This window comes from Neolamprologus brichardi, chromosome 20 (assembly GCF_056152115.1).
Source record: "Neolamprologus brichardi isolate AB-2024 chromosome 20, ASM5615211v1, whole genome shotgun sequence".
Classification (NCBI taxonomy): Eukaryota; Metazoa; Chordata; class Actinopteri; order Cichliformes; family Cichlidae; genus Neolamprologus; species Neolamprologus brichardi.
In genome coordinates, this window is record NC_142123.1 from 11,505,938 (window position 1) to 11,522,500 (window position 16,563).

Here is a 16,563-nt window from a genome sequence, read left to right on the forward strand (position 1 = left end):
TTCCGCGTACGTATATCCGTGTACGTCAAAACGTACGGAAGGAGAAATGGGCCAAACCGTAAATGCGATTAAAAAGGCTTGCAGTAGCAGCAAATTTGCTTCATTTAAACAAAGTAAACAAACAACAAGGGGGAAAAAAGACTCCAGTATCTATCTCTCTTTCTTTCTATCTATCTCGTGGTCTTTAAATTCACCACCTTCCGCCTTCTTAACGTCTTCTAAGGCTACTCACAACCTACTCATTTTAATGACTCCATGCAGTTAATGAATATAAGGCGGAGGAGTGGGCTGAATAGTAATAAACAGGATGTTTGTAACGTTAAGAAAAACAACATCAACAAAAACAGACACAGATAAAGAAAATAGCTTCGAGAGATAAAACTTTTTTTATTTCCAAAAAACGAGACAAGAAAAAACATAAAGGAGCCATACGTCTGCTGTGATATGTGGCTCTGTGTGTGTGGGGGTTATCATGGGTAAGTGCTGGCATTGTGTGAACAGATGTAATGGCCTACAGGCTATCCGCGTGCTTGTGCGTGTGCAGCAATCAGCGCCCGTTACCTGAGTGAAACATAGGAGCCATCAGCCATGTTTGACTCAAAGGACAACAACTCTGTACTGTATGTGCACGAGCAGTGTGTGTGTGTCAGCAAGGCACATCGTGTTTTATGATAAGAGTTTCTATTTTTGAGTTGATATCAGAACATCATGTGAAAGAAAGGCCATTTTCAGCTGACTTCACAATTTTACATTTATGACTAAGATAAGATAAGATAATCTTTATTAGTCCCACGCGTGGGAAATTTGTTGGGTTAAGGCTGCTGACCTTTGCCAGCGCCATCTTACCCTGTGACCATACATACATTACTACATCACATGGGGAAGTCAGGTCAGAGAGGTATAACAATGGAAAATGCACAACATGAGGAAAGACGAGGAGAAAAAATAACTCCCCCCAGACTGAGCTCCAACAGGGAGATCAGTTTGAGAACAGAAAGAAAAACACCTCAGCACATAGCACATGAATCAGCATATCTCACAACATAGAAGACATAAGCTTCGAAGGCGTTTGGAGGGGGTGGGGGGGTGAGTGTGGGTCTGTGTCAGTGTAAATGCGTATGTGTGCGTGTATGTGTTCCGTGTTCAACCGAGAGAAAGTGTCCCTTCACCCGGTTAAGCAAAAGTCAACAGTCTTCGGTTGACGCGGGTGGCCTTGAATGAGGAGGGAGAGAGTCACAACACAGTCTTGTTATCTAAGGGAGAATTTTGTTATTCCCGTCAGCTTTTGCCTTGAGCATCCAGCTGGCGCCAGGGGGGCCGCATGAGATGAAGATGGTAGCCGTTTTGGCTAGTGCGAACAAACTGAATCCAATTTTACATTTGGTCTAATGTCCATCACTGGTCACCAGGTCTCTCAATTTCTGTTGTTGTTCTTCAAGATCTTATCCATATAGCAGAGCCATGAGCTTCTCCAAGATCTTGTCCATATTGCGTTCAAAAACACAGTCTGGGTACTCACAGCCCTGCCCATCGTCTATCATGTTAGCCAGACTTGTGGGATTTTGAACAGCGGTAGCCCCTTCTTGTTCTTTAAGCCAGGTCCGAGCCAGCTCCAATCAGCCAGAACTCTGTTATTGTGGTTCCGAATTGGTTGATGTCATTCAATGTCCTCCATCGAGAGTGTCGCCAGACACACGACGCAACCGACCATCAAGTATCCAGCAGCAAACGTCTCAACAGGACAATCAGGCTCTCCCAAGCCTAGGAGTTGTCAGTTTCGTTAAGGGACCAGTTGATCAAATCCATAATTCTTCGTCTGGGAGACTCAGGAAACATAAGGGAGAGGGAGAAGGAGAAAGTGCGACCGCCACCGCCAAGAGCCAAGAGAAGAAGTCTATAGTCTTCTTTTAGAGAGCATACCATCTCTGTCAGCTTCACTGCCTTGCTCAAAGGCTTTTTGACATGACATAAGGTTGTTTGTATGGATAACATCTGCAAACCATGGCTATGACCCACAAGCCACCACTTCTTCTTCTTCTTCTTTGTAGTTTGTTGAATTTAAACTTGATCACCACAGCATCCACTGCTACAAAGAGGGAGCTTTATTATATTATCATTATAGTTGTGTCTTTTTATTTTAATCCAGTTGAAGGTTGATTTACTTGTCTGACAATGGATGGATGGCCACTTAAATATTTTTCAGTTGTAGTAAATTTGCATTCAGCTTCATGTTTGCAGCTGCACTCATAATCGTGACCATTCAGGCTTCAAGTCCTTTTTTTACAGTTAAATGTTTACATTACCCCCATTCCACCCCCTGTAGATTTTAATTAGAGCCTACTACACTGGTGCCCAGCTTGGCTTCACGAGGGGCGAGGTTGAAATGAAGTAACACTAGCAGGAGTGTGCCTGTGGGTGACAACAGCAGATGTTTTTAAAATCTGCTCCACCAGAGACAAAGGGTATGAGTACAGTGGTTAGTGATTATTTTCTTACAGTATTTGTATTTTAGATTTTATTTGGGCATGCATAGAAAATTGGAATACTGTACAACCGTTCAGTCTGTTTCACTACTTTACTTGGGATGATTGCTGTCCATGGTGCTGAAACAGCCACCCTTCCCTGGAGTGATTACTTGGTTTTTATGACACATTTTTCTGTCAGTTTGTTTTTTCTCTGGTACCTAGGTTGGCAATACAGACGACAGTACTTAAGGGATACAGGAAATCTGGATACACATATTTGAGCTGCAGGCTGGGATATGACAGTTATATATTTTCTTTGATTTGATGGTTTGCATACTTGCAAGTTCCACCTCTCATTTCTGTATTCTATATAGCAACTTTAAACTTTTACCATGGAGACAATAAGAGCAGATGCTTTCAAATAATACATCAAACAGGATGTTAACTCAGTGAGCTCAGTGAGCCATGGTACAGATGTCATGCCACACCAGAACTAGTCTTTGAAACCACTGGCCTTTATTATTTCCACCAGTAGAATATTATCACTATTTTGCAGAAGTTTTGACATTTTCTGAATTTCCACACTTTCCACTGTAGCCTAAAGAAGTAATCCAAATGACACCCCAAAACAAGTTTTAACCTTAGGCTCATTTTGGAAATGTAACAAGCGGCATGTTGTGAGCAGAAATGGTGCAGAGTCAGAAACAGAGGAGCAGCAGTGTCTGGGGGAGAAGTAGAACACAAGGCAGGCGTGTGTGTGTTGGGGTTGGGGGGGGGGGGGGGGGGGTACTGTGGGGATAAAGCAGGTTAAATCATGATGACGAGTGCCATCGGTGCCTCTGCCGGTGTCCTGTAAATAACGAGCCTACAGGCCTTTGCCTTAAAGCGGGCTTGCAGTTCTTTCTTCTCACACCGCCCACTATACACACATTCTCTCGCGCGCATAGAAGCGCGAACGCGAACGCGTGCGTGCGCGCATGCACTAGAGGTGGGAGTGGATGCTCGTGTAGCTGCTGGAAGCCAGGATGGGATAATCCTGGCTCCGGGCGTTGATGCAGCTGCCGTTGCTGGATACGGAGTGGACTCGGGGCGCAGGGTGGGTCTAGTTCCCGACTGGAGCTGTGTGGACCCCGTGTCGATGTTGTCAAGCGTTCCGAGAAAGACGAGGGCGATGGCCGTGAGAGGAGTTGGTGCAGCTCTTTGAAACGTCCAGGCAAAAGAAATCGACCGTCTTCTCCCATGGAGGACACCGGCATTAATCTGAAGCGCAGAACCGGTGTGGAATAACTTAGGAAAGGAGGGAGAGAGGATACCGGGGCACTCCGTAGAGGATATCAGGGGAATCCTTCATTCATTTTCTTTATGGTTTCTTTAAACTGGGATACAGCTAGAGACGCGAGTGAAGGAACGGATCACTTTTGCATCGGTGATTAGGAGAAGACTGCCTCCTTGGATCGAGCGGCAGCCGCATCCGACCTACCGTGGGGGGGTGGGGGGAGATCAGGATACTTGGATGGAGAGGGCGCAGTGAAGGCTAGCGGCTTGCCGTGTGTAGGAGGGGACGGAGGGAGACCGGGTAGTTTGAAGGGACGGGGAGCCAGGAGCGGCGGCGGCGGCTCCATGAGCGGCTCCTGCCGGGACAGAGCGCCCAGAGCCCAGCCGGAGCGTCTCCACCGCCGCGGGTAGAACCCCGGGCAACAGGACGGCGGCCAGTTTGGAAGTTTTGATGCATATGATCACAACCACCATGATTTTTATGATTCTTGGTGCTTCAGTTGTAATGGTAAGACACCTTCACCTCCCTCGGCCACGATCTTATTTCCTCACTGGGCTGAGAGCCTCCCGATTTGACAGAAATGCCTCAAAAATGTAGGCCTATCACATTTTCAAGAAACTACAGCAGGCCTATCACTGACACGAGGAAGTAGGTTAGCCTACCTATAATTACCTGCCGTCATAAATAAATAATCTAAGTCCGTTTGAGGCAAGAGTCCCCCCTCTTAGAATCGGGAGGATCTGCCAAGACTATTTTCACTCATGTCTCTGTGGTCTTTATAGCCTGCTGTTATTTATCCTAATAGCACCTAATGAAAAGAATTATTCGCTGTCTGTGGTAATAGCCTAGCCTATTGCTTGACATGTCCCAGCTGACTGGAATGGTTCTTTGCAGGCGATAGCCTGTTTAATGGACATGAACGCACTACTGGATCGCTTTCACAACTACATCTTACCGCATCTACGAGGGGAGGACCGCGTCTGTCATTGCAACTGTGGAAGGTAAATGCCATCATCCAGCACCATATTCGGGTTAAACATGGTGTGCTTCATGGTGTGTATGCGCGCGTGTGTGTTCTCTTCTTTAGTCGTCCATTCTTAATTGCTGAAGAGGCCTCGAAGATTTCCGGCGGTGAAGCCAAACCTGTCGGCGCTCTCACAGGCTACATAGCGACTGTCAGACCCTTTATTATTCGCTCGATCTCACGTTTGATCGCCGTGTGCTGCTTTTTTCTTTTTCTTTTTTTATACCACCGGTGGCGGTGAGGATTTCTGATTTTGTTCCATACACGAAGGTGTATGTCGGAGCCATAAATAGGTAATGAAGTACGAGCGATGTGAGGCCGTTTCAAAAACAATCTGAGCATCAAGTGCGCCGTGCTATTCACACGCAGGCCTACACGGCAAGAATATAACCTGCTGGGGCCAATTATGATCCTAAGTGCCGAAGTGAGGTGGTTATGGCTTAGAAAGTGCTACAGGGCTGAGGGAGCTGGCTGCTCACCAGCCTACCTGTTTGCTGTCACGGTGAGAGCAGGGATTGAAGTGTGGAAAAACAACAGCATGACACTCATTAATGTATTAATTTGGATTTAATGAGCATTATTACGTGTTCTCCATCATCATTAAGCACTTAATATGACACAGGCTAGATATATGGGTGAGCCATGGCACAAGTGGGCCTCTGTGTTGTGTTTTTTTCTTCTTCCTCCTAACTCTCCTCAGTGCCTGAGGGTATGGCAACAATATTAGAGCAGGATTTAAAGTAAGACTCCTATTTTACAAACGGGTGCACACCTATAGTGTCCTTATGTTGGATCCTGATTGGTCTGTGCTCTGCAGACAAGCAGCTAGAAGAACACACAGAGGCTTAAGAGGGAAGAATTTTCACTATTCATATTGGTGCAAGCTGAACAGATGCACACTCAAAGAAAACAGCAGCCCATAGTGTTCATGCTGCAGTGAGGGGGATGATGTGTTAGCAGTTCATTAGCAGCATTAAGAGGGCAGTTCCACAGTGTGTGTGTGTGTGTGTGTGTGTGTGTTTTCTTAGCCTCTAAATCCAGAAATGGGTCACCATCAATCATAGGCAATTATATTATGCTTGTCCAAGTCAAATTTTTGAAAGGCGTCTAATACATGTGATGTGATATAGTTTACTCAAGGCCAAAAATAAAAAAAAATAAATTGCATGTTTGGGTACAGCTCTGAGATGAGATGATGCATCACTGATGAGCTTTTTTTCCTGGAATATTTAGACAGGCATGTCATGTTTGCTACTGCGGAGAGAGGCCAAAGGGATTTCTTTTAGTAAGTAATGCAAAAAGAATAATGATTAAAAAAAACCCTTCTCATATAAGTGATCAAATAAACCTCCATGCTAATGAACAGTATGCACAGTAAAACCTCTGCTCCTCCTGCTAGTGCTTAGGTAACCACAGTGTCTTTCACTGACCTGGAAATACTCCTGAATGAGAGCCAGTCATCTGTTTTCACACAAACAGCAGAAACGTGGGATACGTGGATGAATAGAGCAGAGCGTTGACTTCGCCTGCCTGCCCTTCCATCCATGAGGCGTGGAGGTGTCGGGACGCCCACAGTGCTCACCTTATCAGGCTTGAGGACACAGCCAGTGTCATTTTATTTGGCAGTGCTCATGCTCTGTTTTGGATGTGGTTGTAGGATGTATGATGGGCTCAAGCCTGGCCTTAGAACAGCTGCATCCGTGACGGGGAAGATACAGGAGTGGACTGCGCATGTTTAGACAAAAAATTCTTGACCTGATTTTTTTTTTTATATTGGGGGAGGGAAAAAGGTGCACAAGAAAATTTATGTGCTACAAGAGACTTATAAGTATTTCAGCAAGGTCCTTCTTCAGGGGAAAGAAATGAATCTGGATAGACATTTTGGGTTATCATTATACATTGCTTAGCATTTTTTTTAGATGTTTCCCTGTTAATGGACTTCAGAGGCTGCTTTGATCCCCCATGTAGTCATACTTCTTTAGCAAGATGCTTCAGGTGCTCATCTGCAAGATCTATTTGTGTTTTAAAGTGCTGTAGAGTTCCTGCAGCGCAGTGTCCAGAGATTATCTGTCAGTCACGCAGCGTGGGTGAAATTTACATTAATGAAGTTCAAATTTGTGCTTGTCTGTAGCTGCTCATGATACAGAGAACAGAGTCATACCTTAACTTTTAACGCGCTTTTAACAGTCTTAACTATAGTAATGTCAGAAACAGAGAAATCTAATCAAACAGTTGCAAGCCATTCAGATTTACAGAAGTTAGAAGCTATTTTAAATTGCTGCAGCATGTCTTTAGTCTAGTAGGTCTTCACAAACCTCCTTCGGTCCAATCCTGCTATCAAAGTAATGTCCCAAAGAGTGTGAGTGCATCTGGACTCACTTCCAACAGGTAAATCTCTCAGCTCCCACTGCGTTCCCTCACCGTGTTTGTCAGACAGCTGCCTGTGTTGTTATATTGAAAACGCCTTCATCCCCTCCCAGGAGGCCAGGCAATACCTGTATAGTGAGGCTTTCACATCAAGTGAATCTATTTTACAGTGGCGGGGAGGGCAGTTCTGGACAATGAGGCAATGTGATAGCCATAGGTAGTTACTTGCTACAGTAGTGGATGTACAGAGCTTTATGGATGTTCTTTTATTCTTTATTCAGATCCCACTGTGTGTATCTGTGTGTATATATATATATATATATATATATATATATTGATATATATATATATATATATATATATATATATATATATATATATATATATATATATATATATATATATATATATATATATATATTGATATATATATATATATATATATATATATATATATATATATATATATATATATATATATATATATATATATATATTGATATATATATATATATATATATATATATATATATATATATATATATATATATATATATATATATATATATATTGATATATATATTGATATATATATATATTGATATATATGTACACACTCTCTCTCTCTGTCTATACACATGTATATATACACATATATACTGGTATCTGTCTATCTATCTCTCTATTTCTCCATCTACCTCTCTCTATATATATATATTTACTTGTAATGCAGCATAAGCTGTCATCTTCCTCTCTGTGCATTATGGGTGGAACATTTCCATGCGTTCCCCTGTGAGATGTGAACACCTGTTTAGTAGCAATCAGGCACCCTGTGAATTTGTGGTAAAGGAATAAAATTGCCTTCTTTCTTGCTTCTCTTATTTGGAGCAAATTAAAGAGACTTTCCAACAGGAGCTGGTTTGGCTTTAAATTACACTTTTAATTCTAAATTAAAGTGAAAAAACAAACAAACTGATGTTTACAAGATCACACCAGAACCCCCAGTACAGTTTGCATTATATACATGTCCTATTTGCTCAGGAAGGCATTTATTGAGCTGGTAGAATATGGGAGTAAATGCCTTGCTTAGAGGCACTTCAACTATCGTCACTGAGAGAGGCAGAAACCCTTCTGTGTTCAGTCCTTGAGCTGCTTCTCCAAATTTAAAAATCACAACTCAGCCGTGAATTTTTCTGCCTAAAGTGCAGCCCGGAGATACCCATGGGTTCCCTGAGAAGGCTTCTGGGGTTAACAGCAAAGTGCGGATTTGTGCAATCTTATCATAATTTAGAAATCTCCAGACACCCCCCTAGTTAGAAGGGTTATATAAGATGCAAACATAGAGCATAATTAACTCTTCCATCACTTTGCCCTGTCTGCCCTCGCCCCCAGGCATCATGTCCACTATGTAATCCCATACGATGGGGACCATTCCTTGGTGGACTCTTCAGAGAACTACTTTGTGAGTGACAGTGTGACCAAGCAGGAGATGGACTTAATGCTGGGACTGCTACTGGGCTTCTGCATCAGCTGGTTGCTGCTGTGGTTGGATGGAGTCCTACACTGTGCCGTCAGGGCCTGGAGGGCGAGCCGATACTACGGTAAGATGGACGCTGCCTGCTGTTTATCTGCTGCTTATACGCAAGCTCAGCAATACTTTAACATCATATAAGTTTTTATTCATTTTAGTTGAACATCCTGAGGCACAAATGCTTGAAAGACTGGAAAAAATTTAATATGTAATGAAATAACGTGTATTTTATTGCAGGGTATTAGCAAAAACACAGAAAGATCTTTTCGTGTAACTATCCGCAATGTATCTGGATCTCTAAGTGCTTGCCAGGTTAACACAGCAGTTGGTAGAGCTCTGGAAAATGACCTTACCCCCCATTGCTTGGCCCACTTTTGGCTCTTCTTGGTGATTTTTTTCTCAGTTTACTGCGACCTCTTGGAAAAAAATCACAGCGAAACCTTCCAACTGCGATGATTCAGACGTAGGCACATCAGACAAACCAGCTGAGCTGAAGCTAAATTTAAACGGCTGTCCTCTTCTTCTTCTTTTTTTTGGACAGTCTACATATCTCACACCTTATTTCACTAATAATACTTAATTTGTTTGCAGGAAACAGCAGTCATATGCTCATGTAATGGCACTGTCATTAAGTGTAATTTCTATGCTCGGGATGTATTCAGCTCATTACTTGATAGGACAACATAAAATCACTCTTTAATGTTGTCTTTCCCAAACTGCTGACTCACATTAAACTCCCTGCAGGTATGTCATTTTTAAATACATTAGTGCAATCACTTGTGTCTATTGCTGCACGCTGGTATGTTATTCAGCATCGGCCTCTGAGCCCGACTGTTGTGTTAGCATTAAGCCAAATTGAACAGCTGACATCTTCGCTTAGATTAAAGTTCACATATTTAGGCTCAGTTTACCTGAGAAGGATTAAGCCTAGCTCTAGACTTAAACTTACTTATTTTTGCATTGGAAGATGTGTGTCCTTTTAGTCTAGGGCTAGGTTTACATCAAGCGTTTGGATAAATGGCTCACCCAGAAAAGTTCTGTTTAGGGTCTGTGATAAGTTAGAGCTTTAATGATCTCATTGGGGATGCTATAAGAGCAAAATAGCAATGCAAGTAAAACAGAATATTAATGGGATTTTATATATGTAATATAGATGACACAACCTACAATTAAAACCTCTATTCGGTTGAACTTAATTGGGACGACTAGACAAAGTGGCTTTGCAGGGTCCGACTTAGCAAATTAATAATTATGATTGTGACATTCGTGCCTAGATAACTTCCTTGTTTGAAAGTTCAGCCAAGCATAAGTGTAGACTAATAACAAATAATGAACATGCGTAACACTTTCCCAAAACAAGTAAACAGCGCAAGAGGAAATGAAAAACAAAACTTTGGGGAAAATGTATGGCAGTGCTAAAGATAAAGCTGAGTGTTCAGAGTGGATCTATAGGAAAACCCTCACTTTGCAAGCCTGAGATGCATTGACTTTGTCCTTTAAAAGGTTCTGATCTCAACAGGGATTTTCCAAGCAGCAGTCATGGGGTTAACCAGTCACACCATATCAGTTGTTCAATTACCAGGTAGGCTCTAAATGGAGACGAGGATTTAGGTAATATGGTAGATTTGATTGATTGGCCTGAGAGCAGTGCTCTGAAACAACTGTAATATGTTGATGTCTCTTCTACAATGACTGCAGATCTAGAGCAACGTGACATTTATGGAGGCTCCAAAAGAGAGAAAAAGAAATCTCAGCTTAATAAACCCCCTCTTCTTAAATAAAACTTCATTCCTTCAATAAAACTTTTACTGACAGGCCTGCATTTTTGGTTGTGTTACATGACATCGTTAATAATGCTATGTGGAGATTTGTATATTGTGAGAATTTTTTCTGTGCTGACATTTTCATTTGGCTTTACAGTTTGGTTGAGTTACATAAAAATGGAATCTCACAGTCATACATCCCAAGACTAGCTTCTTATTACAGAACAATCAGGGACCGAGGATAGACTCGTGAGGAACTCCAGAAAAAGTAAAGACCGTTTTATCTTTTTGTGCATTTTGCACCACATCTATGGTGCTAAAAATATTCAGATAACTGGTTTAAATACTTACAAAGGTGTAAAAGGCAAAGGTGTACTAAAATAACTTTAGTTGTACTGACTCTCCAGAGTTTCTGCTAGTGGAGTAGTATCCACTGACAGCTTTAAAGCGGCTCCAGCATCTAACTCATTAAAGAATGACAATTAGACACTAAAATTCAAAAGATTTTGATGACAGCTCCATAGCATATCTATAAAGGTGCACGATGCATCAACACTTCTTGTTTATGTACAAAAGTGAAGCCAACTTATCTCAGAAATAAGAGCTGCCATCTTGCACTTGTGAGTGTCTGCGCTGTAGTAACTGGGGACATTGTGCCGATGCCCCACTTAACACAGGATTTAATGGAAGTTGATGTCAGCAGCACAGAAATATTTTGGCTTCACTTTTGGGAAGCTGTCGTGACCTCCACAGTGGTATTTATTTTCTCATATAACTTTCATTTATTCCAACATGTAATATGTTTACCAATAACAATGAAAAACCAGTTCATAAAATCTACATCCTAGATCTGCTATTGGAACATCTTTGTGATCAAGTAGTTGTGTTTTCCCAGCTGCACTGACGGAAAACATGAATCTGGGCTCTTAATTATGAGTCTTTCATAGTAGACATATCAGCCAACGCCATCAAAAAGATCCTCTGTTCTGTTCATGTCTCCCACTTAGCCATGTGAGTGTGATATTAAACCAGCACGTTCAAGATCAGAGCCCAGAAACCAAAGCAGCTGAAGCAAATTCAGCCATCATTATACTTCCATGTTATTTTGGTTGTGACATATTAAAAAATGTCAAACCCCCCCCCCCCCCAAAAAAAAATAAATAAATAAATAAAAACAAAACTTCACTGAAGGTATTTCCAGTAATATGCTGATTAGACCTCCTCTTCAGCTGAAGGTGGGTGGAGCTGTCCTAGGATTTACGTGAGGTCACCAGACTAAATGAACTACAAAGAATGGCTGCGCTCCATTTGGCTGTGACGCTTATTAAGCAGTTGCAAGGTTGGAAAACCTTTTTAAATGGAGTCCAGGCGTGATATGAGGTGGCCAGTTCAATTTAAATCAATATCAGTCAGTTAAAGCAATCTTTTCAGAGGCAGTACCTTTTTCCACATGGATTCAGACATTCACACACACACACACACACACACACACACACACACACACACACACACACACAAAACACAGCAACATGAAATATGTGTTTACTGAGATGCTTTTAACACGGACACACAGACTAATCAGTTCACGTTAGCTTGTGTCATTCTGTATCTGTAATAGAGCTGCAGTTTACACCACACACTATACAACACTGTGCATTTGAGAAAGCTAACAAGAGAAGCATTTCAGTGGAGGGTGTAACTGGAGGTTGTAACTTTGTGAGTTGGATTACATGGATACTCTAATAGTCTTTCTAGCAGCAAGTTTTGCCACTTGGAAGCAACATTGAAATGGGCTGTTATTTGGAAAGTTACTTTGAAGCATTGCCTAAATAAGCTTTAATCACAATGGTCACTAAGACATAAAAACTGCATGTATAGAGTCACTAATCCAATCTGATAAAAATGCTTATAAAGTTTCTGACTGCTCATCAAGTGCCATATCTCTGGCTCTCCAAGATCTTTGCTTAAAAGTATAATAATGAAGTGCGTGGGAGCATCAGCGCAGTGGATGACAAAAAGGAAAACTGTCACCGCTGATATTACACTGAATGAATGCGGTGGAAGTCCTGGAAGTTAACTGATTAATGAGGGAAATCTGACCAAACTATTTTTTTTTATTTTAAAGCAAACATTGCTGTGGTGTGATCATCAGTGTGATACACAGTGATGAGTGACAAATCAAAGAAAAAGCCGGAATCTGTGAGCCCTACAGTGAAGGGATCCGGTGCCTCTGTGATGCTCTGTTGTATCCACTTAGCATGACGGGTCACTGCAAATCAATTCAGAGATATCCCAAATTTTCAACCTTCAAGAAAGCAATCCACAGGGCAGAAGATGTTGCTAAATGGCTTCACAGGTATTAAAGCGGGTCTTTATTGTCAGTTATTCTTTTAATTTGTCACCCATATGTGTAAGAATACAAACACAGCAATCACCAAGACTGGTTTAAACCAGGCTTGAAAAACAGAGAGTGAGATGACTTCACTCCCACCATCTGCTGCGCTGTAGTGAATGCTACATTCCCACATACCGTGTGTTTAAATCCAACTGAGTGTGATAGTTGCCTCTTTATTTCCCTCTGTCGGCACACTCCCTCCCTGAAATATCTGTCTCATTTCTCTCCCCATCTCCTCCTGACAGATGAAGGATGCATGTTACTTTTGCAAAAGAAAGCAAACGCGGCAGATTTAATGAGACAGAGCATGTGCTGTACAGCTCGCCGGCACCGTTAGGCCTACGCGCCTGTGCGGGCTCGAGCAAAGAAATGAAAAAGCTTTCAGTGGTGCCAAAGTTAAACAGCCATTAGACGCACGTGTGAAATCATGACATGACAGCATGAAGTCCCTCACAGCTCACGATCATGGTGGGTTCTCAGCCTTTTCCCACCCCGCCAGGATTGAAGTCGTGTGAGGAAACGCTCATGAACATTTAGCAATTCTTTTGCTGCAATTCAGCCGAGTTTGGAGACGCTGAATGTTGAAACATGGAGAAAACTGCACTATCCCGTTGTCTCTATGCTGTAGCGGGTACAGAGAGTTTGGGGCAGGCCCCACGATGAGGAGGTGGCCTGGATCTTCAGTTTTCAGGATAAAGTAGGTGATATGTGACCTGGATACTGGGACCGCCATGGAAAAGCTCCCCAGGCGGGATGGGAATCTGTCAAGAGCTGATCAAAGAGTGACAGTGATTTTAAAATGCACTAATATGGGGCTTTAGGATGGAGGTTTTACCATTCGTTTGCAGCTATAATGAACAACGTGCTCCAGTAGTAAAAGCTTTGATGTTTGCTGGCTGCTGCTGCTTTGCACAGAGTCATGGAATTGAGAACAATGCTGGTTTTCTGCAGTGCATTAGTACAACAGTGCAAAAATCATCATAAAAAAAAAAAACACTCAGGGAAAGAAGAACATCCATATTCATTAACAGCACTTATAGAATGGGGAGAATAGTTTGGGCTTTTTTGGCACTTGGAGGGAATACCCCTCATTTCTCTGTATGTGCCGGTGCTAGGTCACACTCGTTTAGCCTCCCCGAGATGAGGAGTGAAGGTGAGGCTGACAGAGCGGGGAGGAGAGTGTGTGTGATGGTGGGGAGCAGGATGGAGATGCTGTCACATCCCCACCCCCACTTCACTCACACACACACACATACACACACACACACACACACACACACACACACACACACACACACACACAAACTCCCCTCCAAAGCTAAAAATAGAACGAGTGAAAGAGCAGCTGGAATAGCAAGTGAGAAACGCACACACACATGCGCACAAACACACTCACGCATACACAGCGCACTCAGATGCACACAGTTCCCTTTTTTCCTCCCCCTAATTCCTCGTCTAGCTCCTCCCTCTCTCCCCCTCTTCTTCACTTATTGAATCTACTCCTGTCCATTTCCTTTACAGTGCTTCCTGCTGCAAATACATTTTTCTGTTATTGCTGCCTTGCCGTGAACGCCTAACTCGAAAGGCCAAACGGAAAAAACGAACAACGATCACACAAATTGAGAAAACGATGACTTAGCATCCCCCCGCTCTAAATTTAAAGCATAACAATTGTATCTCTGCCTCCCTCTTCTCCTGCCATGCCATTATCATTCCTCCGGACTCAATCTCCACCTCCATCCTTTTATTCAAATGAGAGAAACCTGTCTTGGTTGCCCCTTTTCCTTTGGATACCCTTCAGAGCAGTCCTTGTGGACAGCATACCCATTCACAGCTATAAATAACTCTCCCTTTCTCTCCCTCTCCTCCTCACCTCCTCTCATCCACAGAACCCCCCCCCCCCCCCCCCCCCCCCCCCCCCCCCCCACCAGCTCTTGCCTAACTTCACCACCACCCCCTCTTTTCTTGCTCATCCTCTAGCAGGGCCATTTGCTATACTGGGTTTGCTGTCTGGGGCTCTCCCCTCCTTCTCTCTCTCTGCTGTCTCTGTGGACCTCGCACCGCCTCACCGGCTCCAGTTTATAACCTGACAAGCACAAACGTCTGCCCCGCCACTCCCCTCCTCACATTATGCACCTCGCATTTGCAAAAAAATAAATAAATAAATAAATTCTACTTTGTTTCCCGGCACAGACACAGATTTCACGGCAGGTCGGCCTTTGAGACGCGTATTCTGTACGTGTGATGTGATCGCTGCTAATTTTGGTGGTGTCAGATGGATCCGTTGTGTCTTAAATATGTATAATGTCATATGTGAAATCCATTTTGGTGTATGGCAGTGATGCCAGGACACAGTCACCGATGCAACAGTCGAAGCACAAATGTGAAAGCTCAAGGGCAATGCCGTGGCGCGCTTGAAGAGTGACGCCATTTACAGTTCACATGCAATATTTCAAACTTTCTTTTTTTTTAAAAAAAAAAGAAAATTCTTGTCTCAGTTTCTCCGTCGTAAACAGCTCGCCTCTGCTCCACAGAATAAAAAGCTACATTTGTGGTGAAGACAAAATAAAAATGTAACATCCTTGTGCAAAATTCACAGACATAAACTGACTACTTTTATTTTATTTTATTTTATTTTATTTTATTTTATTTTATTTTATTTTATTTTATTTTATGTTTTATGTGTAATGAAATGTGATATATATAAATTTCCTTTCATTACGCTTATACCAGGCGAAAGAGGACAACTCGTCTGTTTCTCTTTTTGTTTGTTTGTTTGTTACATTCAGCTCATCCATCTTTGAGACTATTACACACAGTAAGTTTACCCGTTTGGCCATCGAAACATTTAGCCCAGAATTTTGTTCATTTCAGAGCAGAAAAGTGACGCGTGAGCCATCACGGTTCTCATCATCTTGTCTCCAAGGATGAAAAATAGAAACTATTAAAGGACAAATCAACGCGCAAACCTTTGCTTTTAAAGACAGTGTGAGTCAGGCCAAAATGTATTTATATTTTAAGTCAGTTTCCAACTGCACAGTTTGCTAATTTCAAGTCCCCCCCCCCCCCCCCCCCCCCCCCACAAATATCTTTACTGAATTCATGCAATTAATGCATAGATGTCTATAAAGAGAACAAACAAGCAAACAAATAAAAAGTCGACTGAGGATCATCTTAATAAATTATTCTCCATTGCAACATGTTTATCGTGTACAACTGCTTTAGAACACGTCTGGAAATCACAAAAATGTACTAACACATAGATCATCAGATATCACTGACACTGACGTCACATCAATTTTAGCAGCTGGATTGTAGATAATTCAGGAAGAGCCCCAAATACATTGGAAGAGTGAATGTTTCCTCCTGATAAGTTTTTGTCTTATTTAATTCTTCTAATAAGGAGGGTATTTGTCAGCAGATATTACAGTGCAAACAACACCTCGTGGAGGAGGTTGACTCACACTCATGTAAATATCCTAATAAACAGACACACCAAAGCGTCATCATGCAGGTTGTATTAGCAAATTTCACCAGTATAAACTAATGTCATTTACCACAAAGGGATTTTTAACTTTTTTTTATTTCAGTTGGTTTTGTAAGTACAGATTCTTGATTTTTTTTTTCTTTCTAGTTCAAAAAAGTTTAAGAAAGAAAGATCATGACATTAACGCGCTAAACGGAGGTTCATGGGTCTGAGATCAGTCCAGCTTGTGTGTCTGGTTGCTGATATGCCTTGTAT

General features: G+C 42.2%; 1 protein-coding gene across 1 annotated transcript in view; it reads left to right on the plus strand.

The window, feature by feature from the left end:
* The first annotated feature begins 3,411 nt into the window (after positions 1 to 3,411).
* Positions 3,412 to 16,563, plus strand: part of tmem240a (transmembrane protein 240a) — a 16,057-nt gene continuing 2,905 nt past the window's right edge. Inside the window, exons 1-3 of the mRNA XM_006785292.3 lie at positions 3,412 to 4,248; positions 4,636 to 4,742; positions 8,525 to 8,733. Of these exons, the coding sequence (XP_006785355.1) occupies positions 4,192 to 4,248; positions 4,636 to 4,742; positions 8,525 to 8,733 (373 nt within the window). The 5' untranslated portion in view covers positions 3,412 to 4,191. The remainder of the gene's footprint in view (positions 4,249 to 4,635; positions 4,743 to 8,524; positions 8,734 to 16,563) is intronic.